The 22,011-nt window shown below is 52.1% G+C and overlaps 8 protein-coding genes across 8 annotated transcripts; 4 read left to right on the top strand and 4 right to left on the bottom strand.

Annotated features, from left to right (window-relative positions):
• Positions 1–134: 134 nt before the first annotated feature.
• Aud_009399 (alpha/beta hydrolase family protein) lies at positions 135–1,166 on the bottom strand (the record flags this gene model as incomplete). Its single annotated transcript, XM_043294252.1, has 1 exon — positions 135–1,166. One exon carries the CDS (start codon positions 1,164–1,166, stop codon positions 135–137), a length of 1,032 nt encoding a protein of 343 aa, XP_043150187.1.
• Positions 1,167–2,213: 1,047 nt separating this feature from the next.
• Aud_009398 (uncharacterized protein) lies at positions 2,214–4,522 on the top strand (the record flags this gene model as incomplete). Its single annotated transcript, XM_043294251.1, has 3 exons — positions 2,214–2,316; positions 2,383–3,652; positions 3,697–4,522. 3 exons carry the CDS (start codon positions 2,214–2,216, stop codon positions 4,520–4,522), a joined length of 2,199 nt encoding a protein of 732 aa, XP_043150186.1.
• A 1,124-nt stretch (positions 4,523–5,646) lies between these two features.
• Positions 5,647–8,165, top strand: Aud_009397 (Zn(II)2Cys6 transcription factor; the record flags this gene model as incomplete). The annotated part of the gene is made up of 5 exons (XM_043294250.1): positions 5,647–5,951; positions 6,004–6,115; positions 6,172–6,426; positions 6,727–6,851; positions 6,905–8,165. 5 exons carry the CDS (start codon positions 5,647–5,649, stop codon positions 8,163–8,165), a joined length of 2,058 nt encoding a protein of 685 aa, XP_043150185.1.
• Positions 8,166–8,766: 601 nt separating this feature from the next.
• Aud_009396 (Kha1p) lies at positions 8,767–11,621 on the top strand (the record flags this gene model as incomplete). Its single annotated transcript, XM_043294249.1, has 4 exons — positions 8,767–8,889; positions 8,947–9,363; positions 9,415–10,077; positions 10,128–11,621. 4 exons carry the CDS (start codon positions 8,767–8,769, stop codon positions 11,619–11,621), a joined length of 2,697 nt encoding a protein of 898 aa, XP_043150184.1.
• A 189-nt stretch (positions 11,622–11,810) lies between these two features.
• Aud_009395 (MFS transporter) lies at positions 11,811–13,457 on the bottom strand (the record flags this gene model as incomplete). The annotated part of the gene is made up of 1 exon (XM_043294248.1): positions 11,811–13,457. One exon carries the CDS (start codon positions 13,455–13,457, stop codon positions 11,811–11,813), a length of 1,647 nt encoding a protein of 548 aa, XP_043150183.1.
• Positions 13,458–14,903: 1,446 nt separating this feature from the next.
• Positions 14,904–16,171, bottom strand: Aud_009394 (putative extracellular exo-polygalacturonase; the record flags this gene model as incomplete). Its single annotated transcript, XM_043294247.1, has 2 exons — positions 14,904–15,711; positions 15,759–16,171. The coding sequence occupies 2 exons, from the start codon at positions 16,169–16,171 to the stop codon at positions 14,904–14,906; spliced, it is 1,221 nt and encodes a 406-aa protein (XP_043150182.1).
• Positions 16,172–16,884: 713 nt separating this feature from the next.
• On the top strand, positions 16,885–17,964 carry pmeA (putative pectin methylesterase; the record flags this gene model as incomplete). Its single annotated transcript, XM_043294246.1, has 3 exons — positions 16,885–17,318; positions 17,372–17,484; positions 17,537–17,964. The coding sequence occupies 3 exons, from the start codon at positions 16,885–16,887 to the stop codon at positions 17,962–17,964; spliced, it is 975 nt and encodes a 324-aa protein (XP_043150181.1).
• A 98-nt stretch (positions 17,965–18,062) lies between these two features.
• Aud_009392 (ankyrin repeat domain-containing protein) lies at positions 18,063–18,860 on the bottom strand (the record flags this gene model as incomplete). Its single annotated transcript, XM_043294245.1, has 1 exon — positions 18,063–18,860. One exon carries the CDS (start codon positions 18,858–18,860, stop codon positions 18,063–18,065), a length of 798 nt encoding a protein of 265 aa, XP_043150180.1.
• Between the last annotated feature and the right edge of the window lie 3,151 nt (positions 18,861–22,011).

The raw sequence follows: 22,011 nt of genomic DNA, 5'->3' as shown, positions 1-22,011 counted from the left end.
AGCATGTCAACCTCTCGAGCTCTGAGCTTGACGGCGGTCTGCCCGCAGAGTATAGTCAGTTCATTGCTATTGGTTATCTTATGATCTGATATTCGTACGTATAAATAGGTTTCTAACATATACTTCGAGCAAACTCAACAGCTCTCAACCCATTGCTCGATATCATCCACAACAGCCACGTCTACACTTCCTTCAATATCATACTCGGCCGGAGTACACTTCCCCTCTCCTGCTACAAACAAGTGGTTTAATTTCTCATACAGCCTAAAGTGCACATTCTGACTATCCTGGAACTTTGCGTAGAACGCCGCATAGTCGTCATTGACGGTAACTTGATAATCCCTTGCACCCTGCATGACCAAGACAGGGCACTCGGAGCTCTGCAGGGACTGAATGGGATTGAATTCACGATTTTCAAGCCAATACGCAGGACCGAGGCCAAATGGTAGTTGGCTGGCTGGCCTTGATTTGGTCAAAGTTGGAGCATCCGCAATCTCTGCTTGCTTTTCTAGTGCCTCAATTGTCTTACTTGTGTCATCGTCGGAGGGTGGCCCACCAGACTCGTCGAGACTCGTGAAGTACCGCAGTTGGCGAATAGCACACCGATAGAGCGGTTGCGCCGGACACGCCATAAGGACACAGCCTGCTACCGAGGGGTCAGTTGTCGCAAGGCGAGCAGCGATCAACCCGCCTAGACTATGGCCCAGAAGGAATATCTTGTCGTTGTCGACGCTAGGATGTTGACGGGCCTTGCGGATGGCATGCCTGACGTGATAGACGTACTCATCTGTAAGCGTGGTTGTTGATTGGCGCATGAGAACCCTCCCAGCAATCGTGCAAGTAAACTTGTCGAACCGGCAAGATGCAACACCGCGATTGGCGAGCCCAAGAGCCATGTCCTTGAATGGTTTCAGGGCGCCAGTGGTGGAGTCTTTATCCATGGGGCCGGATCCGCCGATGAATACGATACAGGGGTATTTCTGTGCAGTCTTGACGGAGGTCGGCAGGATCAGTTCTGCTGCTACTCTGTACAGCCCCTTGCCGAGCGTGAGAGGGATGCAAGTGATATCCTCGGCTGCATAGGGTGGTAGCTGCCAGGGTGCACTCATGCCCGCCGCTTGCAAGGGGAGGACTCGCAGACTGATGATTCTGCCAGAAGATGTCATTTGAATTGACAGGACAAGAGACACACGACTGAATCGCAGGGATACTTTGGCAGTAAGAAGGAACCAGCCCCTCGTGACGGTAGGGTGACCAGTTTGATGAAGAGGGCCGCAATTAGTGAGGACTGCTCTCCATTGGTTCGCTAGAAACGATTCGGAGAAGAACCATCGCAACGGAGCAACACATTGCTGTCGCAGATTTCTCCACTCGTGCCGTTCAAGGTAGCCAACGATCCGCGACGCATGCTGTTCGGCATGAACGAGTGTAACTTTCCTTTCTTGTTCTCTTCGCCTGAAGTAGCTAACAGACCGACGCAATCTTACGTACAGGTTGTAGAACCACATGGTACGGACAAAGCATGAGGTTCCTGGATGTGGAGGACTGTAGACCGGATGAGACCGGTTATTTAGGGGCTGACCTCTGTCAACCCCGCGTGCAAGGATAAATTGCCATGTCACACTAGGGCCATGCCTAACCAGTCAACGATGGCAACCAAGATCGAGGTTCCAGAGTAGCCAGGCTCCAGGTTTTTAGGTGGTAATCTAGGTACAGTATGGGAGTAGTATAAGGCGTGCTAAGAGGAGTAGGAGACATGTTCGCCTGCAAGAACAGTATCTATACAAACGGGCTGTCCCTGCAGCCAGCATTACAACTGCGCTGGTAAGACCCATTTAATATATATCGCGATCAGCATAGATTCAGTACTATCTGGGATCATCGCTCTGGCAATAGGACGCTTGCTTTTCGTGTTCTCTTTTCTTATCAGGCGTGCCGAGGCAATCAGGCAGACACTGCTGCCTCAGGCAACCATCAGAGACTAGATCGACTAAACCTCTCCACCAACATGCTAGCCTCTCTTTCCCGATCGGGGATTCGTCAAAAGGCCATCGTAACCAGAAAACTTAAGGGACTAATATGCTTGGCGAGCAAATCGCACTAGGCAACACATCGCTTGGCCGCTTGGTGCCTGGGCTCTCCTGCGCCTCAAAACTCCATCGCCCCTTTCTGTCGCATCCCGCCTGGATCGCAGTTCGCAGCGCAGGGACAAAATGGCGAGTGGAACGCAGCGGTATTCACACACAAATTTCAACAATGTGTCAATGAACAGTGTGCTCACAAAGGTACACATCGAGAACCAAGAGCTGGAAATCGGTAGGTTACTATCAACATGACGCGTCAGATCACCCGGATGATCCTCATGCTAAGATCCACTTCCAGTCGATCGCCTTATTGAGCCGCAGACCATAGCACATTTCTTAGAGTTCGCTGTGAGCGGTCTGCTTCCCAATGGCAAGGAATGTGACCTTGTGCGTCTGACTCCGGATGAGATCCCGTTGATGCAGACGAGTCCTGATCCGGATGCGGATCAAACCGTCATCATTGACCGGGTGATGACTCGCATTGGGTCCATGCAGGATGGGGACCGGTTGTGCTGTGTCGGGAAGAATATCCAGTCCCTGAAGAACCGATTGTGGGAGGGGATTGTCCCGTTGTGTGAGCAGCGATGGAAGGAGAAGGGCCTCGACAAGAAGGATAATTTTGACGTGGCGTGTCAGCATCTGTCGGCCGTTTGCGCAGCATTTGAGTATTTGAATCAGCCCAAAGTGATGAAGAACATGCGCGACACGTTCAACTTGATCTGGGAGCATTGGAGGGAGCTAGAAGTTATGGTGAATCGACAGCGCGCAGAGAAGCAGCAACCGTCTGTAAGCGTGACGGGCCTGTGGACGGCATACATGACAGCCCATTTTGAGGTCATGACGGAGCGAGCACACCGCTGGGTGACGGTCAAAGTCAGCGCCCTTCGGAGTCCATTGCTCTCCACGCTGCGTTTGCATCGTCCCGTGGATCTGGACACGGCAGACAGGGTTCAGTGGCAGACAACCGACGCGCTGCACAAGCTGGCCGAAATCACCTCCGTCGCCGACTACGGCATTCTTATTCCGATGGACGGATACAAGGGCTATACTGCACCAGCTGTCCCGTCGAATGTCCCTCCTGCTCTTCGTTCAACAGTCTGGTCGAAGCGTGGAGGAGAATATTCGCGGAGGCTCAAGCAGGTCACACACACAGCGCGATATCAGAGCATCATGCAAGCGCGCGCGAGAGGCGAGCCTCACCATCTTGCGGATCCCGTGTCACTGCACCAGGCGTGCCTCGACCAGATCAACAGTCAGCATCAGTTGCGACGAGAAGTGCGCGGCAACCCGATTGAGCCGGTACCCCGCGAGCCATGGATTGCGAGATTATTGTATTCGATTCAGAATCGGAACGACCGGCGTCAGAGCTTCGGGCTGGCCATCTACCGGCTGACCTATAAGCAGAGCGATGCTGAATGGAATGCGTGCAAACAGAGAATAGAGCAACACATTGCGGACTGGGGTCGCGGACAGACAGGCTCGAGTGCAATCAAGCCGCATCTGAAACTGCACTGGATGGATGGGAAGGAATTAGGAATCCCAGAAGGCGACGTCGAGGGCGCAAGAAAGTGAGTTCTCTCCGAGATTGATTGTTCGAATTCTAACATTACAGACACTTCCATGATCTCGGTCCCTCATCGTCTGATGCCGAAGACCAGATAAATGATCGAGTATTTCTCGTAGTCGACGAGCCCAGTGTCGCCTCATACACGAGCTCCAGCTACTCCGCCGCCGTGCTCACCACGCGCGACGGAGACTATGCAGGTTTCGTGCTAGCCGTCGACGCCGAGTGGGATCCAGCTGAGGGTCCCGATCGTCCAGACGAATCCCCCGGGTACCACGGAGAGATGCGAATCTTGGGCAGCCTGGTTTGGGGAGATCTGTACGCCATGCATGCGTCACAATCCGCCTTACTGGAAGATTTATGGCCGCTTGCTCTCGACCATCCGAACACAGTCTACGTCGGGCCGGTCGTACCCGAGGAGATCAGGGACTGGCGGCTCCAGAACGGCTTGCGCAATATGTGTCTGCGAACAGTAGCCGACTACGCACACAAGAAGATCAACGGGACCCCGTTCCCTGTTGCTCCCGTGCAAACCATTCCAGGGCGCGCTGCCAATGCAGGAACCGGGAATGCAGGCCCCTCCAGCTCGCCAAATAATCCTCCTCCCGGATCGGCGCAGGGTCATGAAGACAATCCACTGCGGTCGTACCTGATGCGCGCGTTCCATCGACATTTGCAAAGGAATAATCACCACCGAGAAGCGGCGCTGGTCGGAGAAGTGCTGGCTACTCCTCCCAACCAGACGCTCGATATGGAGCGGGTGCGACAACGCATGGAGGAGGGTCAGGCTAACCCCGCGCCGCCTTTGAGTAGGGAGGAGGAAGATGAGCTGCAGAGGCAGGAGTTTGAGAGGGAGTTTTGTCCGCAGCAATAGCTGATCTTGCTGGCGTAGGTTCTTCTCCTTGTGTGTGCACGTCAGGTGGGATGTTACGTTAATAGCTGTTCATCCAGTACCATTTCAGCGACTACCATTCTTTATTGTTAGACTTTCACTTAGAAATTTGAGAATTTAGCACAGTAGGTGCGAACATTTACAGCACAACGGGAAATAAATAATAGAAGACTCCGGGTAGGGCATAGTACCGGAGCGCTTGAACTGAATGTGTGCTCCGTGCACTAAAGGGTCTGGACACGCTCTGTAAACTCCAGCTGATATAAAGTTCCACCCCTGGTATTCATGAATGTGGAACACTGATTCAGTTATCCGAAACTAAAACCCCACTGTTAGAAGTTCCCGAAAAGACTCCATTCTTTATACGCGCATTCCTGACTTGGCATCCGCCAGTGTCATGTTCAAAGCAAATGGTGCCGGTGATAGATCCAGGAGGTCTTATGTAGACTGTGGACTAAGCTTGGAGGATTTTCCGTGGCGCTGGATAGATAAATCCATTGCCATGGAACCAAACAACTTGTTCAGAATTGGCATTCTATTACTCTTGCCCAAGATTACGTATTATTATTTCCCCCTTGCATCACAGTACGTAGCTTAACTGAGGGCAGGGGACATTACCTGAACTTGTCATGAGTCGGAGCCGGATCGGAGCCGTGGGACGGCGGACGGTGGATCATAAGGTACAGTACCTCAAGTCTTCAACTCTATTCATTCTGCCCTGATTCAGGGCTCTCGGATCATGGATGATTTTCATGGATGATTTGCTGTTCAAGATCTACAGTCCGTGCATAAGAGTTTGTCACTTTCCTTTTTTATAACACCCCCACCTACATCATCATGACGCGCCCGTAATGCTAGCGCAAACCAGCACAAATCAAGCGACGAGATTCATCCCCCGCCTCTTCCTGGGAAGCCTTATCACGGACGGAGTTTCCTTCCAGCCAATCAGTGCTTTGGCAGCTCCCATGCTGAGTGGAGAGGATCGATGTCACCAATGCTGACCTAATATGGGAGCAATAAGCTAGTTAACTAACAAAACGTGTTTTTGCGGTCTGATCTCGCTCGCTTTACAGCTTCAGCCTTCAACAAAAAATTTTTGATATGTTATGGAGTCTGAAGACGCACAAAGCCTTGAGCAGTCGAGATTTTCTGACCCTGCCGAAAACGTCTCAAGTTCTTTGTTCAGTAAAGAATCAACAGAGGGACTACAATCCGAGGAAGTGTCCTCATCGAAGGTTCCTATCCCGCGACTCGCTCCTCCTAGAACCACTGGCAATCGTCGCATCAGGACGGCATGTGCCGCATGCAGGGAACAAAAAGCCAAGTGTAGTGAACATCGCCCATGCCTTCGCTGCATCAGCTTTGGCATCACTTGCACGTCGCTTGAAAGTAAACGCGAGAGTAGGGAAAGGTTAGTATGAGACCTGGAAAAGATTGAAGCCGTTTGACTTAGTTTTATACAGGCAAATCGAAGAACTCGAGCAGCAGGTTGCTCTTTACGAAGAGTTACTGCAACACCTCCGATCCAGGGTCGATACTCACGATGCAGAGCTTATTACAAAGACATTGCTTGGAGTAAGTCTCAGTCCCCCCTGTCCGGTTGCCTTCTCGATTTTGACAATTTCCAATAGACGAGCCCTATCACTAGGCCCCCATCTCCGGATCTAGTCAGCACGACCCATTCTACCTCTACCCAACCTTCGTTTGCCGTGGACTATGTTGAGGAGGACTACCATCGGAATCAGCAACTGCACGCGTTCGGCTATCTAGGGTCGCATTCTGAAGTCTCATGGATACGTGATTTGAGGAAGGAAATAGACAGGGCCACCCCTTCGGCGGAGTCGAAGGCAGCTTCACCGGGGAATGGTTCCAAGGCATTGACCTCGGTAAGTTATTTTCTGGATGATCAGAATCTGTTAGTCGATCATGGTATTTCTCCCTATGATCGGCCTTCTCGTACTATTGGAGATAAACTTATACATCTCTATTTTGACGCGGTTCATCCGTCTTTTCCCATTGTTGGTAGGATTCCCTTTATGCAGCAGTATGCTTTATATTATTCCCGGCCAAATATGCGGCCGCCGGGCCGGTGGCTCGCGATTCTTAACTTAATCTTTGCGCTGGGGGCCAAATTCGGTCACCTTCTTTCTGAACCGTGGATAAAAGGTACTAATGGGCCCTTGGAGTATTTTTCCCGGGCTCAGAAGCTCAATTTCACGAATGGCCAGCTCTTCGACCACCCCAACCTGCAGCAGGTGCAGGCCGAAGGGTTGAGCGCCTTTTGGCTCATGTCTATGGGACACATCAACAGGTACATATTCCATTCTCAGAAACTCAGAATGATATATCTAATACGATCTGCAGGGCGTGGAGAACCTGTGGTCTCTCCGTCAGGTCCGCCATCGCTTTGGGGATTAATCTCCGCAGCGAGAGCAAGGACACGCCGAACTTCTCCAAAGAGCTCCGGTATCGCGTTTGGTGGTCCATATACACGCTGGAGAACACCCTCTCCATCATGACTGGGCGTCCCACGAGTGCTGCAGACACGTTCTGCACAACACCTCTCCCGATTCCCTACGAAGAGGACCAGTTCCATGGGCCTATCGCGTCCCAACTTCTCTCGGACTACAGTGTCCGATATAGCTATATGCAAGCTTTCTCCTCGCGAAGGCACAAACACCCCCCTTCTCAAGTTTCGACAAAACCAGCACCGTCTGTAGGACATTACTTGGCTTCGACTATCAACGAGGCCGCACCTAGTAATTCTCTTTACTTTCTGTATTTCATTGACATAACGATGATCATGCGGCGAGCAATTGACGTGCTGTATTCTCCAGGCGGGTCTAGAGAACCCTGGCTGAAGGTCGGCGCAACAATAATGGACTTGGTAAGAGACGCAGACGCGTGGAGTAGCAGTCTTCCAGAAGTATTCCAGTTTAGGCCGATGCAGAAGTCCAGGTCATTTGAACGGCAGCGATGGAGCCTTGCCTTTCGCTTCTATAGCACCAAGATCACTATTTCCCGCCCTTCTCTTTGCCGCACCGACCGGCTTCGCCCCGGTCAATTCCAAAATCCCCCGCTGGACCAGCGGAAGAACGCAAAAGTATGTGTGGATTCGGCCTGCGATATACTAGACCTATTACCAGACACACCGGACGTGCTCTGGCTGATCCGGTTATCGCCCTGGTGGTGTATCATCCATTATCTGATGCAGTCCGCAACCATTTTACTAATCGAGCTCGATTTCTGCGTCAAGTTTGACGTCGAAGAAGCCGCTAAAATCACTCTGCTGGTGGAGAAAGCGATGGGGTGGCTTCTTGCAATGGCGGCAGATAACCTAGCTGCTCAACGAGCATGGGAGGTCTGCCATAGCCTCTACTGCTGCATTTCCCTAACGCCTGTGGACAGCATGATGGCCACCCCGTCCGCCTCTACTTCACCGGTACCACCTCAGAGCAATATCCTACGAGCGATGCAAGATGGGCTGCAACTCACACAGTCGCATGTGTCTTTGCCGCAGAATATAGTTGTACACCCCACACTGCAAACGATGTATGATCAATTTGTGCCTCGCGAATCTAGTGGAGCTATATCCGATAATCCTGGCAATACCAATTATCAGTAGTCACCCGAAGTTTTGCGTGTATCTGATCATGCATATTTTGTTGTGTATGGCGTATAACGAAACATCAGCCAATAGAAAGCACGAGACAAAAGAGCGGTAGATTCACGCATAATTGTGTGGGGTCCAAGACACGAGTGTGGCTTGGTTGGAAGATGCCCGATGACCATGAATTCTTCCAACGCACTAGGAGGAGAAGCAAAACGTCATTGAAAAGGGCGCAAAAATGAATATGAAATTTCATAACAGTTAAGATCAAATTTGCATCTATAGCTTGTACATTGATATAGAGAATTAATTGAATTCTACAGGGGGCAATCTGTCTTGTGTACGGAGTAAATGTCCCCGCGCCAAGAGCTGCCTCAGGTTATCCACGTGGGTCAGCTGCCAAGACTCAGCCGCTCAGCCGCCGGATCTAGAATGGCCCAACGCATCACCAGGCTTCCCCGGTCAAGCAACATGTGAATATATATGATCCGCTTATCTTGATCCATCTTCTCTCGAAGTTTCTCTCTTTTCGCTCTTCATTGTCCTTTCATCAATTCCATCCAATTTGCCCGGTAATTTCTGAGCTCAGGCACTCCTGGTGCCACTCTCTGAGGCCATGGCCACCACCACTTCGTCGGTCGTCAGCTCCCCGACCGTTGCGCCACAGGGTGGCATCCTCGAAGGTGGGAATCCGTCCCACTATGACCCCAAGAACCCAATTGTTATTTTCATCATTCAAGTCAGTATTCCATCGTGATAAGCAGAATCAACCAGATCTCAAAACTCATCGGACCAGGCTTCAATCATCATTATTCTATGTCGCCTGATTCATTGGCCGCTTTCCAAGATCCGGCAGCCTCGTGTGATCGCAGAGGTGATTGCCGGCATCCTCTTGGGCCCATCGGTAATGGGACGGATCCCAGGGTTTACAAATGCGATCTTCCCTGCTGCGTCGATTCCCAACCTGACTCTTGTCGCCAACCTGGGTCTCGTGCTTTTCCTGTTCCTCGTCGGCCTTGAGACCGACCTGCGTTTTCTCATCAGTAACTGGCGCGTGGCGGCGAGTGTTTCAGCCGCAGGAATGATTCTGCCCTTCGGATTCGGTTCCGCTATCTCGTATGGTCTGTATCACACGTTTCGGACGGAACCCGGCATGACTCATATCGATTTCGGTACTTATCTGCTCTTTATTGGTATTGCAATGGCGATCACGGTGAGCCCTGTATCACTCAACTACAATGATGACAGCTTACTCATTCAGCAGGCGTTCCCGGTGTTGTGCCGTATCTTGACCGAATTAAAACTCCTCGGGACCAATGTCGGCGTCATTGTGCTGTCTGCCGGTGTAGGTAACGATGTGGTTGGTTGGATCTTACTCGCCCTTTGCGTCGCGCTTGTCAATGCAGGAAGCGGCATCACGGCCCTCTGGGTGCTACTCGTCGCAGCCGGCTATATCCTCTTTCTGGCGCTCGTATTCCGTCCGTTGTTCATGCGCTTCCTCAACAAGACCGGAAGCTTGCAAAAAGGACCCAGTCAGTCGGTCGTGACAATCACCATTCTCATTGCTCTGGCGTCGGCATTCTTTACCCAGATCATTGGAATCCACGCCATCTTTGGAGGATTCATCATTGGATTGCTATGTCCCCACGAAGGCGGTTTCGCTATCAAGCTGACCGAGAAGATTGAAGACTTGGTTGCTGTTCTTTTCCTTCCCTTGTATTTCACTCTTTCTGGACTTTCAACCAATCTCGGCCTGCTGGATTCCGGCACAGTCTGGGGATATGTCGTCGGCGTCATTGCCATTGCCTTCCTCGCCAAGGTGGCCGGCGGTGCTGTAGCTTCGAGATTATCTGGCCTGCTCTGGCGGGAGAGTCTCTCCATTGGTGTTTTGATGAGTTGCAAGGGTCTTGTCGAGCTGATTGTCTTGGTGAGTTACTTTCTTGCGTTGATCTGCCAATCGACAACTGACCGCGATAGAACATTGGTCTCCAAGCGCGCATCCTCAGCACTCGCACATTCACGATTTTCGTTGTCATGGCCCTGGTGACAACTTTTGCAACCACCCCACTGACCAGTCTCTTGTATCCAAAATGGTATCAGATCAAGGTGGAGCGCTGGCGTCGTGGGGAAATCGACTGGAATGGTCACCCGATCCGACCCGATGGACGTCAGGATAGCGTTGCTGTTGCGAAAGAGCAGCTCAAGACTGCACCGGTCCGCAAGATGCTCGTTTATCTGCGACTGGACGGGCTTTCCAGCATCTGTACGTTGGCTGCCCTATTGGGGCCCAATCGAGCCGCCGCGCCGCCTTCCCCCAAGCTGCACCCGGCCAAGCGCAAGGAGGTTCTGTCATCTCCGGAACCAGCAGTTGAAGAGTCCGCCGAGACCGAAGTCCAGCCGGAGCCTGCATTGCAAGTCCACGGCGTCAGGCTAATGGAACTCACCGATCGAGACTCTAGTGTCATGAAGGTCGCCGAGATCGACGAGTACACGCTGTGGGATCCCGTCATCAACACCTTCCGGGCTTTCGGTCAATGGCGCGATATTGCCATCATGGCAGGGGTATCCGTCATTCCCGAGCATTCTTATGCGGACACCGTCGTGGGGATGGCTCGCGAAGAATCCGCGGATCTCCTGTTAATCCCGTGGAGTGAAACGGGTGGCATGAGCGAGGTTCAAACCGGTCTTGGAATCAACGAGGCCGGTAGATTTATCAATGGTCCCTACACCAACTTTGTGTCGAATGTGCTCTCTAATACGACGAGCAATGTGGGCGTCCTCGTGGAGAGGAACTTGTACAGCCGCAGCTCCGGCAAGCAACGGCCACAACTCACCCACAAAGCCAGCGCTCTCAGCATCCGCAGTTCCATCTGGGGGGGTACCACGGCCGCCGCGCAATCGCATCACATTGTGTTACCGTTCTTTGGCGGTGATGATGACCGCTTTGCCCTAAACTTCCTTCTTCAGCTAGCTCAAAACGACCAAGTCACGGCGACGGTGCTCCACATTGATGGCTTTTCCACCCCTTCAACAAAATCCGCCGCTAACACTACAGAATCCCAAGCGGAGAGCTCGACCAGCCCTTCGACAGTCGCATCACAACAACCCGTGAGTGACAGTACCTTCTTTGCCTTGATGCGAGATTCTCTCCCGGACGAGTTCAAGTCTCGAGTCCTCTTTACACGTCTCACCCCGAAAGCGGACGACAATGTGGTTGAATTCACAATCAACGCCGTGAAAGAAGAGATGTCGCCGACGACACCGAAAGCTGGAAACATCGTCGTGGTGGGAAGACGCCACAACGGGCTGGACCAGGCATTGACTTTAGCAGCCGTCTCATCCCCCGACGAGGTCGGGCCCGACGCCCGACAGGCCCTTGGCGCTGTCGGCCAGGCGCTGGTACGGACTGAGAATAGAATTGTGGGTAACGTATTGGTCCTCCAGGCAGGCATGACGAACCTGCGGCAGTGAATAATGGTTCTATGGCATATATGAAGTTGGGTTTACATTGTCTTTCCTGTTGATATACAATCCGATGGATTGCACAGAAGTTCCTGTCGACATAGCATGCCGATCGAAATGCACATACACGGAGTCCTTAAATTCCATCAATCTATTTGTTGGACATTGTCATTCTTCAGTAAATCGTTAGAAATAGTATCACAACTCAATCTCCTCATGTTTTGGCCCTGTGATGCCAGCCGCCAACTTCGACCTCGCCCTCAGCCGCGGCCCGTACCAATAAAACACAAACGGAATCAAGGTCAACAGCATCGCCACAACGGCCAACAACAGCCCAGCATACTGACTGCCCACATTATGGAAAAACTGCGACGCGAAAAGCGGCGATACCGCACCGAGCGTATTCCGCATGAACCCCTGGCCCGCAATCGCCGAGCTTGAATTCTCCCCGTAGCAGTCGGAGGTAAAGCTATAGCAGCTCTCGAAAATGAAGAAAATCCCGACAGTAATGAGGACCAGGGCAATCACGGGTGCAATCCAGTGGAGCTCCTTGTACTGCGTGAAGCTGTAGATGAATAAGCCTATAGGCAGCCACATGGAGCCGAGCATGGCGCCGTAGAGGCGGGCCTCGGGGGTTGCCTCGCGGGCGGGGTCGGCGACAATGGAGCGGTATTTCCTGATTTGGAGGAAGTTGAGCGCGAAGCCGAGGGTTGTGCCGATGCAGAGGGCGATATACGGTAACCCGGCAAGGCCCTCGCTCCAGCCTTTCTTTTCTTCGAAGGTGATGGGGATGACGGAGAGGAAGAGGAAGGTGAGGAACCAGGCGAAGGAGATCCAGAGCCCGAAGGCGAGGACGACGGGTTCGGTGACCAGCATGTGGATTGCCTTGACGGAGGAATTGTGCAGCATTTGCTTGAGGCCGGGGGCCTCGAGGTCCTTTTGGGTGACGTAGCGGTCGTCGCCGGTCTGCTGGCGGAGGATCTTGGCGCGTTTGGCGAGGGTGACGCTGCCGCGGGTTTCGCGGAGGCAGAGGGCGATGATGATGGCGAGGGGCACGTTCGCGAGGCCCTGGATGCCTTCGATCCAGCGCCAGCCGAGCGTCTCGTCGATGAAGCCGGCGTAGATGGGGGCGCCGACGGTGCCGAGGATGGCGACGTAGGAGAAAGTGGCCATGGGGACGGCGCGCTGGTCGGGCGTGTACATGTCGCCGAAGGTGCCGCCGACGAGGATGGTGCCTACGCAGCCGAAGAGCCCGAGCAGGGCGCGGCAGACGATGATGGTGGCGATGTTCTGGCCGAGCGCGAGGCCGATGAACATGATCGCGAAGAGGACGTAGGCGCCGACGTAGACGACCCGCCGGCCGGCGAGTTCGCAGAAGGGAGCCAGGAAGAGTGGAGCCAGGGCACAGGTGAAGTTGAACGTGAACAGGCCGAGCTGGCCTAGTTCAGAGGAGACACCGAACTCTGCCGTCATGCGGGCAATGCCTGAGCTGTACGCTGTGGTTGCCAGACCGATGAACAGAGTCATCAGACAGAGTAGCAGTGAGATGAATGCCTTCCGCTGCGGACTCCAGTTGAAGGGGTTCTCTTTGTCTCCCTCCGCAAAGTCCAGCACAATGTATTGATTCCCGTTGTGGTTTATCGTCTCCGTCAGAGTGAGCGGCATATCAACATCGACCTTTTGAATCGGACCATCATTAGGAGCAAGGGCATGGTCATCGTAGAGCTCCTGCAGGTACTTTCCACCGGCAACACGACCACGCTGGCGCTGCTGATTCTGGGGGTGAGAATGGGCATTCTCAGCGTGAGACGCCTGGACAGGCTGGGACTTGTCGGTCTTGTCCATGGCGGGAGTATGGGGAAGGGGGGTGATGGTCTTGGTGGATGTCCTAAGTCTGGGACAACTTGCTTAAATATGGAAAGCGAGTGTGCTTCGTCATTCAGCTGCATAAATCATGCGGTGAGTCGCTTTTAGATCGACAGAGCAGGCCAATGCATGATTTGTGCTCCGTAGTGCAACGTCTCTGGCAATGAATAATGGCCCGTCTCGGGAGGTTACGGAGTCCGGCTCGCAGCACCAGGTTTGTCTCCAGCTGCACGTCTCTCGAATGAGGCGTGATCTCTCCTTACAGATGGGCAGATACACCGTACGTACTCCAACGTCGGTGGGTCACCTCGAAGATTTTTCATATCCTGCGTAAACTTCGGAGAAACTTTGCCTCACTTCATCCCAACCGCAACCATCACCTCAGGCTATACCACTATGTATACTCACCCTCTCTGAACTGACAATCACAGCCCTTGCAACAGTAGATAGTAAAGCTCACATCCATGATATTAAAGTATACAAAGGGATGATCCCAGAGCAAACCTGGCCCGCCAAGGCAGCATCACGGTTTCGGAACTCGCCCGAGATCGACCCAGCCGTGGGCCCATGACGATCCAACCCCCCACACCCACCGAAAACAGGGACAAGTCGCATAAGTAGAGTGACAAGCCGACTCCGGGATCCCGAGTCATCATACTCCGTATTGTTATTTCCGGCGGTGAGATGGACGAGAGCCACCGGCCCGAGTCGGCATTCTCACGCCTCACTGGCCTGATTCTTCCGCCCTGCGGTTTGCCACCCCGTGGGTACGTCCCACGCCCCGGTGGAGTAGATTGGCGTTGGAACTCGGAAGACCTCGGTGAATGAAAGCAGCAGATAGCGATCGACTGAAGCTCGAGGAGTGATCTGGGTGCCTTGCGTATAAATAGTTGCTTTCCACTACGACTTTGCTCCTTCTCTTGTACTGTTGTCGAGATGGGAGCAGGTTCTGAAGACCCAACCAGCCATTGCAGATCGTCGTCAGTGCTGTTATGATAATACTGAGAACGGTGTCTAATTCTCTAACCGGCCACATATTCTCTAATTCCGGACTTATGCTCAACCAGCGTACTGGCCTGGTATGAATGAGCCTCTTTCTGCGAGAGCTGTATTCGTGTTATACTGTCCGAGTCTTTTGTTCGGGAAGAAGCGCATAAAGGCGCGCAAATATGCATATTAAAAAACATAGTGGTGAGGAAGACAGTCATTGAGCTGGGTGAATATCTGTGAACAGTCATATAGCCAAGAGAGAATCACCGCAACAGAGAAGATAAGAGAGCCTACATGTACGCATTTGAACGAAACAGAGACGACATAGGAGAACGACTGTTTAGCCTATGACTTTCACATCCAAAGCAGGTCAACTCAGACTGCAACGACCGAATTTCTCTCACGATTCAGTAAAAAACAATCACTGCTGAAGAATTAACCCGAAGCACCAGAGGTGCAGGTCACACCCAGATTTGAAGGCGTGTGAGCGCACAGAACGGTTGCCTTTCCAGATGGAGCCTTGACCGTAAAATCACTGATACTAACGTCGCAAGTGCCCTTGGCGCCGCAATTCAAGTTCGCGACGACGGGATCATACTTGCTGCTCGTGGTTCCCGAGAACCCCTTCACGATGATATCCTGCAGCACGGCATTGCCCGGGTTACTTGTGCAGTACGAGGCGCTTTCACCATAGCAGCTCTGGATCTGGAAGGCGTAATCGCACCCTTGCACGGTGAAGTCGGAGAAAGTCACGTTCTTCACTGTTGACAAGCCATGGCCGTTCCCGCTAGGGTAGGTCTTGATACCGGCTGCCTTGGTAGAATCGATCATGGTGATGCCATGGGCATAGATATTCTGCACCGTATCGTCGCTGCCTTTGCCCAGTGAGCCGACGGAGATACCGTGCGATCCGGTGCAGGTGACATCCTCGACGGTCACGTAGTTGCAGCCCGGCTTAAAGGCCACACAGTCGTCGTCGTTGCTTACGTTGACGGAGGAGATGGTGACATACGTGCTGGCACCGATGTCGAAGCCGTCCGTATTTTTCGGGGGATTGGCGGACTTGGAGGTTGCGTCCATGCGGAGGTTCGTAAAAACAACGTTCTTCGCGTCCCCTTTGACCGAGTTAAATACGTTTGGCGGGTTCTTCTGGCGGAGGCCGGACACTTCGATGTTGCTACCGCCGGTGATGTAGAGCAGAGTTGGACGTTTATAGCTGCTGTCCGAGGCAAAAAGATCGTATCTATGCTGTCGATTAGCTCCTGCTTCAAAAGGATAGATGCCCCTTACGCATTCTGCCCATTGCCATCGATGACACCCGAGCCAGTCAAAGACCGGAGCTTCAAGCCGTTGATCTTATTGACATTGATCATAGCGGTCTTGCCACCCCAGTAGTCGGTCGAGCCACTAAACTTGAGCAAACCCTCAACCTGAATGTCACAGTTTGAACACCCAGCAAGATCCAGCACACTGTTCAAGTAGTAGGTTGACCCAGCGGGAAATACTATCGTGCCTCCCTTGCCGCACGAGGAAATGGCCTTGGTGATGGCCGGTACATCGTCGATGGACGAGCTTCCACCAGCGGTGGGAGTGCAGACGGCACGAGGCTGGATGACTGCATCAGGAGAGCGCTCAACCTGCGAGGGAGCAGCGCTGCATAGGCTCAAGAGAGAGAGAAGAGCGAGGTTGCGATACGTTGCCATGTTGTCCAATTACTTCTACAGTGAATGATATCCAAGATGGCGACGAGAGATCGCGGACATAGATATACTGCATTGGGCGCGGCGGATAAATTTATGACGCAGAGAAATTCCGAACTCAGGACTCAAAAGAATTCGTCGTTTAACTTTGATGATTGTACATTCAGGCAAATCATAATGGGAGCAACCCGCGTTTAGACTCCAGACATCTGGGGGAACGGGATATCTCTATTAATGCATACTCCGCGCCATTCGAGGAAAATCTAGGTCTTCATCTATGCTTTCCCCACTAGCGCACCCCAAGTGTGACAGACTAACTACATCTCACTACTATCCGTATTCCGTGCGTTTCATGGCCAGTATGTCCCCAGCCTGGATAGGGGGATTTTCAGCCCGATGGAAAAAACAGGGGGTTTGCGGGGAAAACCCGGCTAAATAAATCAATAAAAGCCAACTTGGCTTCCTTTGGCATCCTCACGATCCTGAAGAATTGGAGGTATGGTTGACTGGCTAATCGATTCATGGAAAAAAAAATGAAACAGCTTGGGTTCCGCCCACGGAGAAATTCGTCTCAAGGGGCGCGCCATGTAATTTCTCCAGGTCGAGCTTTGTACTAGACTACAGGATTTGATTTAATTAAAGACGGCCATCGCTCTTGAGATTTCCTGGAGTATCAACAATCATTTCTCAAGGATTCTCAGACTCCACACTCCGGAATGCATCTTCCCTCTCTCGTCCTCGGCCTTCTTGGCCTTGCCCTCACAAGCTCTGCAAGCCCCATCGAAGAACGGAGTGGCCGCACCAGCGCCCCATCCGGATGCCTCACTGTCGGCTCGTCGGGCAAGTACTCGACCATCGGCGCTGCGTTGAGCGCTCTCGGCTCGTCCAAGTCCGATGCCTGCATCTACATTGCTGCTGGCACGTACAAGGAGCAGATCACCATCAACTACCCGGGAAAGCTGACCATGTACGGCGAGACGACCGACACGAGTTCCTACAAAAACAACCGGGTCACTATCACCCATACCATCTCCTCTCCTCAGGCGGGAACGCTCGATAAGAGTGCCACGGTCAACGTCGTGTCGGCCGGGTTCAAGATGTACAACATCAACGTTGTCAACGGCTACGGCAAGGGCTCGCAGGCCGTAGCGTACGTGGCCTCCCAAGAACCATCTACCGAAGGTAACTGACAAGATATGATAGTCTCGTTGCCAATGCCGACAAACTTGGCTTCTACGGATGCGGTTTCATCGGCTACCAGGACACTCTCTACGCCAAAGCCGGTCATCAATATTACTCTAACTGCTACATCGAGGGTATGTATCTCCCCGGCATCCATGTCCATCCACATATGCTAATGTCCTCCAGGAGCCGTAGACTACATCTTCGGTGACGCTTCGGCCTGGTTCGGCGAATGCGACATCGTCTCCGTCGGCGCCGGCTACATCACCGCCATGTCGCGCACGACTTCCGACGAGACCACCTGGTACGCGTTCGACCACTGCAACGTCTATGGGAAATCCGGGCTCGATCTTGCCGGTCAAGTCTATCTCGGTCGTCCATGGCGTGTGCTTGCCCGTGTCATCTACCAGAATTCCGCATTGTCAAACATCATCAACGCCAAGGGCTGGACGACCATGGCGGCGGGTGCGACACCGCTCTACTATGAGTACAAAAACACGGGTGCTGGGTCAGATACCTCGAAGAGAGTGTATGAGTCTTCCATCTCTGCTGCTGTTAGCAAGGACACGGTCCTTGGCAGCGGCTGGAGCAGCTGGATTGATACCACGTATTAAGAAGTGGTTGAATGGTGGGAAGCTATAGTACATTGGTGTTGAGGAGATATTCAGGGTTCATTCTTTCCAAAGGCGGATGCGCCAATTTATTATTTGTTTCACTTAGCCCCATATTCTCTCATGATAGCCATCATACGCAAGTAGGACCGCTCCTTTGCTAAAGCATAGGCTGTCTTTCCGTTCTTGTCGGCCAGGTTCGGATTCGCACCTGCAGCCAGTAAAAGGCGTACAATTGGAACATTGTAACGTACGATCGCTCTGATAAGTGGCGAGTCTCCAGTCATTGAAACAGGGTCAACGTCTACCGCTTTTGTTGCCAAGAGGTCTTTGACGATCAAATCGTGCTGACCGGCTGCTGCCATCCAAAGAGGAGTCTCTCCTCTGGCGCTTCGTGTGTTTGGCGGCACCCCTTGACGAAGAAGGGACTGTACCAGCCGCCTGTTGCCATCACGGGCGCCAATATACAGCCGACAGATCGAGCGCAGTTCAGTTGTGATTGTGATTTCAAACCTCCTTTCCAAGAGTGACAGAATCATCAGATCCCCACTCGCCGCGATAGTGAGCAAAATTCTCTGGGTGAGACATGCGCGCACAGAGGCAAATCTTTCTCTGACCAATAATCTGAAGATGCTGTACCGATAAGTGAGGTTCCGAGTGGCCGCCAGCAGCACCTCCTCGGTGATAGGGACTGTGTCTCCTTTCAGATCCAGAAGCGCTTCCATTACGTAGGTACCAGATGGCATGTCGCTGAACACTGCTGCCTTGCTCACTAATTCCGTAATCTCGAAATCACTCCTGCGGCTAAGTAGTAGCTGCATTATCCATGCACCATTCAACCCATTGCCGGCCGCGGCAACAAATGTCGCTTCTGTAATTACCTTATCATCTCCGATCATGCTCAGAAGCCGAGTGAAAAGCTCAATGAGCTCGGGTGTAGGCAGCTGGCTTTTTGTCGTGGCTACTACCACCGCCTCAGTGAGTCGTCGTGTACCAACGGTTCAACCGTGAAGCTGACTGGTGACCTTCGGTGGTTTTGCCAGAGTTAAGCCTAGCGAAGCGGTTGGACAACTGCAGCAAATAAGAATAAAGTGCGGTTGCTCTTTCCCAATCGTTCGCCATGGTCACTCAGTGCTGGTGTTGGACCAGGTTGAACCATGCATGCAACGTCATAAGGGGCGTGAAATAATAGAGGCAATTAGTGTACGATTTGTTATAATCTGGAGCACTGCTTCCACCTGGTATAAAGGCTGTACTCCTTTTTCAATACGTGCATGGCTTCGTGCTGGCTCAAATACGGAGTGATCTCTTATTGTTACCGTCCTTGAACCCAATACCTAACGCTTCGACGTCTCCGCGTTCAGTTACGTTGCCGTGGAGAATCCACATCCAGGTGCCGGAATGTTAACCGGCTTCCCTTTCGGCACACGGCGCACGAGGGCGCCTTTCAAACGGAACTTCCCTATGCCTTAGGATCGACTAACCCATGTCCATTCATCGATGTTGAACAATATGAATGTAAAGACATCAATTTTACCGGTTGACGTCTCTCGACCATCATCAAGGTCGAGTAGCAGTGTCGGTTACTAACTGATCCAAAGATAGTCTCTCTCTTCAGCTCTGGTTAGCATAGCATACGGATTCTACTATGCAGCACGAATGAGGCAGTTCAGAGACGAGCGTGATCCGAATCCTTGTCGCTTTCGGGACAATGGAAACAGCCACTTTACAAGATGAATCATCCAATCGGCAAACATACTTTTCACTTTAAAGAAGGAGTCGAGAATCCCGGTAAACACCGTACGAAGCTTCTGACCGGGCGTACACTGCCCATCGGGTTTCTGCCCGTTGTATCCCACGTAAATTCCTAGTTAGGTGGGCATATTATTGGGGTTGACCGAAATAGAGGCCGTTTGCATGTCGGGTTGTGGGGCCTCTTTTGCTCGAAACGGTAATTTAAAGAAAACCCTGGTACTCCTCCCACCACCAAACACTAAAGCACCGTGTGCCGAAGACATGAAGGACCGCCCAAACAGATCGCCGGAGGGCTGACGTGTCTGGATCACCTGGAGGAAGGGAGGGTCGTTCCAACAGCAGGAATGGTTGCCCTCATGTTCACATTGTTCGAATGGATTTCCAGTCAAGAGCAAGCAGTGTTTGGTTGTCAATATGTGCGCCTCACCTTCCATGCTGCCTCCGTGTTTCATAGATAACCTCTTAATGCTATGCACGGTTGCCGCCATCAAATTGGATCCCTTAAGTAGGCGGTTACAAGGAGACATCAGCGAAAGAGAGCGCTTTCCAACAATTGCATCGCCAAGGCCAGAACAGAGCAAGCAGTTAACCTCGTTAAGTATTGACATCCAAGCTGTGCTGTATCCGTCGATTCGTCTCTTTTTGAGTTCACTTTGGGGGGAGTCCATAACAATGTCCATGAATTCATAGCCGTATATAACCGAGCGTCCAGGGGGCCGCGGTGACACTCTAGACAAATTAACGGAGAACCCCATGACAAGCTCTCGAATTGTTAATGTATCGCCCCCTGATGCCTCGACCACGACTGACCCCTTATCTTTCAGAACTTCCAACGAAGACGATGCTCCATCCGAAGTAGGATTGACCGTAGGTACCGAATCCACTCGCGAACTCTCTTGAATGGTGTCAGCGTAAACCAAGAGCATATGATGGAGTACCGAAAGCAACGGAACCAGCCAGGCTCTTCCATCACTAACGTCGTAGAGAACTATCTGCTCAAGTGTGCTGTTCTTAAGACACTTAAGATAGTTTTGGGAGGGATCGAAGCGCAGAGTATTTACTGCTCGCTCAAACGACATCCCTAATTGGCCGCCTATCTGAATAGGGGCAGCGGACTGCGCAAGGACTTGAAGGTTGACCCCTTTCCAACGCCATGTCGTATGCTGTACTTTCGCGTTTGACCACGCTACTTTGGGTGTTAACTGGTTTGTGCCCAAGAGAACGTCTGCCTCAGAGCACCATCCAAGTAAGGCTCTCTTAGACGACAAGAGGTCAAGCTTTTCAACCCGCAACCATGATTGACGTGTTGCACGCAAGTCGGAGGTCTTGAGTTGCAGATCATTACTTGCGATCTCCAGGTGCCATAGAACTTTGTCATCTTCAGTCAATTGAATGGGAATCAGAGCGGTTGAAAACCCCATTAGGACAAGGCCAGAATCGACTGAAACAGGATATTCTACTGCCGCAAGTTGGAGCATAACATAGAAGTCCAATTCCAATCCTCGGGAGTGTCGGAGATACTCAAGTGATGGATCCGATACCACCACAGCTGAATCGAAAAGGCTTGTCCAGCATTCGTTGTCCCCAGTGGACGTCGGCATTGGGCGTAGATCGCCCAGGCTGAACCGACTTCCATCGTTTATTACGGCTGAATAACACACGCAATTCGGGAGCGGCTTCCGGAAGGTAAGACAAATCCATTGCACTATACGTCTTACATTATCAACCGATTCGGAAACGTCCACGGTAATAGCACTAAAAGTGGTTTTAATGATCATATTACCGTCAACTAGAGAGATATGTAAGCGCCGGCTTATAGGATTGCTGGTTGTCACACTGACCGTAGAGGCTTTGGGGACTTTTGAGAGCCCTAGCGATGCCATGTAACAAAGACGTTCCAAGAATTCCATACGTTCGCCGGAGGAAGTCGCTACTTGTAGCTAGTTCAACAGTGTCCCTCTGTCTGGTTAACGTACCAGTATTGGATAGGAAAGTTTCCACTTCCCGTAGATCCTTGATAATCGAAGGGAGCTGCCAGGAGAAATTTATTGTTTGCGGTTCGAGTGATCCCGTCTTGGGGTCATGACCAAGCGTTGACAGAGAACCAGCATTTGCGCCTGCATTCTGGAGAAGCGTGATTACCTCTTTGCGTTTATTATAGGCTGCCGCCGCAAGAGCATTTCCGTAGTCTCCGCATGTAAGCTGCTGATTGGCATTCGCTCCAGCCTCCAAAAGCAGCTTTACAATCTCTATATTCCCCTTGACGGTGGCGGCAGCAGCAAGGGCACTTCCATG

Source organism: Aspergillus udagawae (assembly GCF_001078395.1).
Source record: "Aspergillus udagawae IFM 46973 DNA, scaffold_7, whole genome shotgun sequence".
Classification (NCBI taxonomy): domain Eukaryota; kingdom Fungi; phylum Ascomycota; class Eurotiomycetes; order Eurotiales; family Aspergillaceae; genus Aspergillus; species Aspergillus udagawae.
The sequence above is the reverse complement of the archived record's forward strand: the minus strand, read 5'-3'. Positions and strand labels throughout refer to the sequence as shown.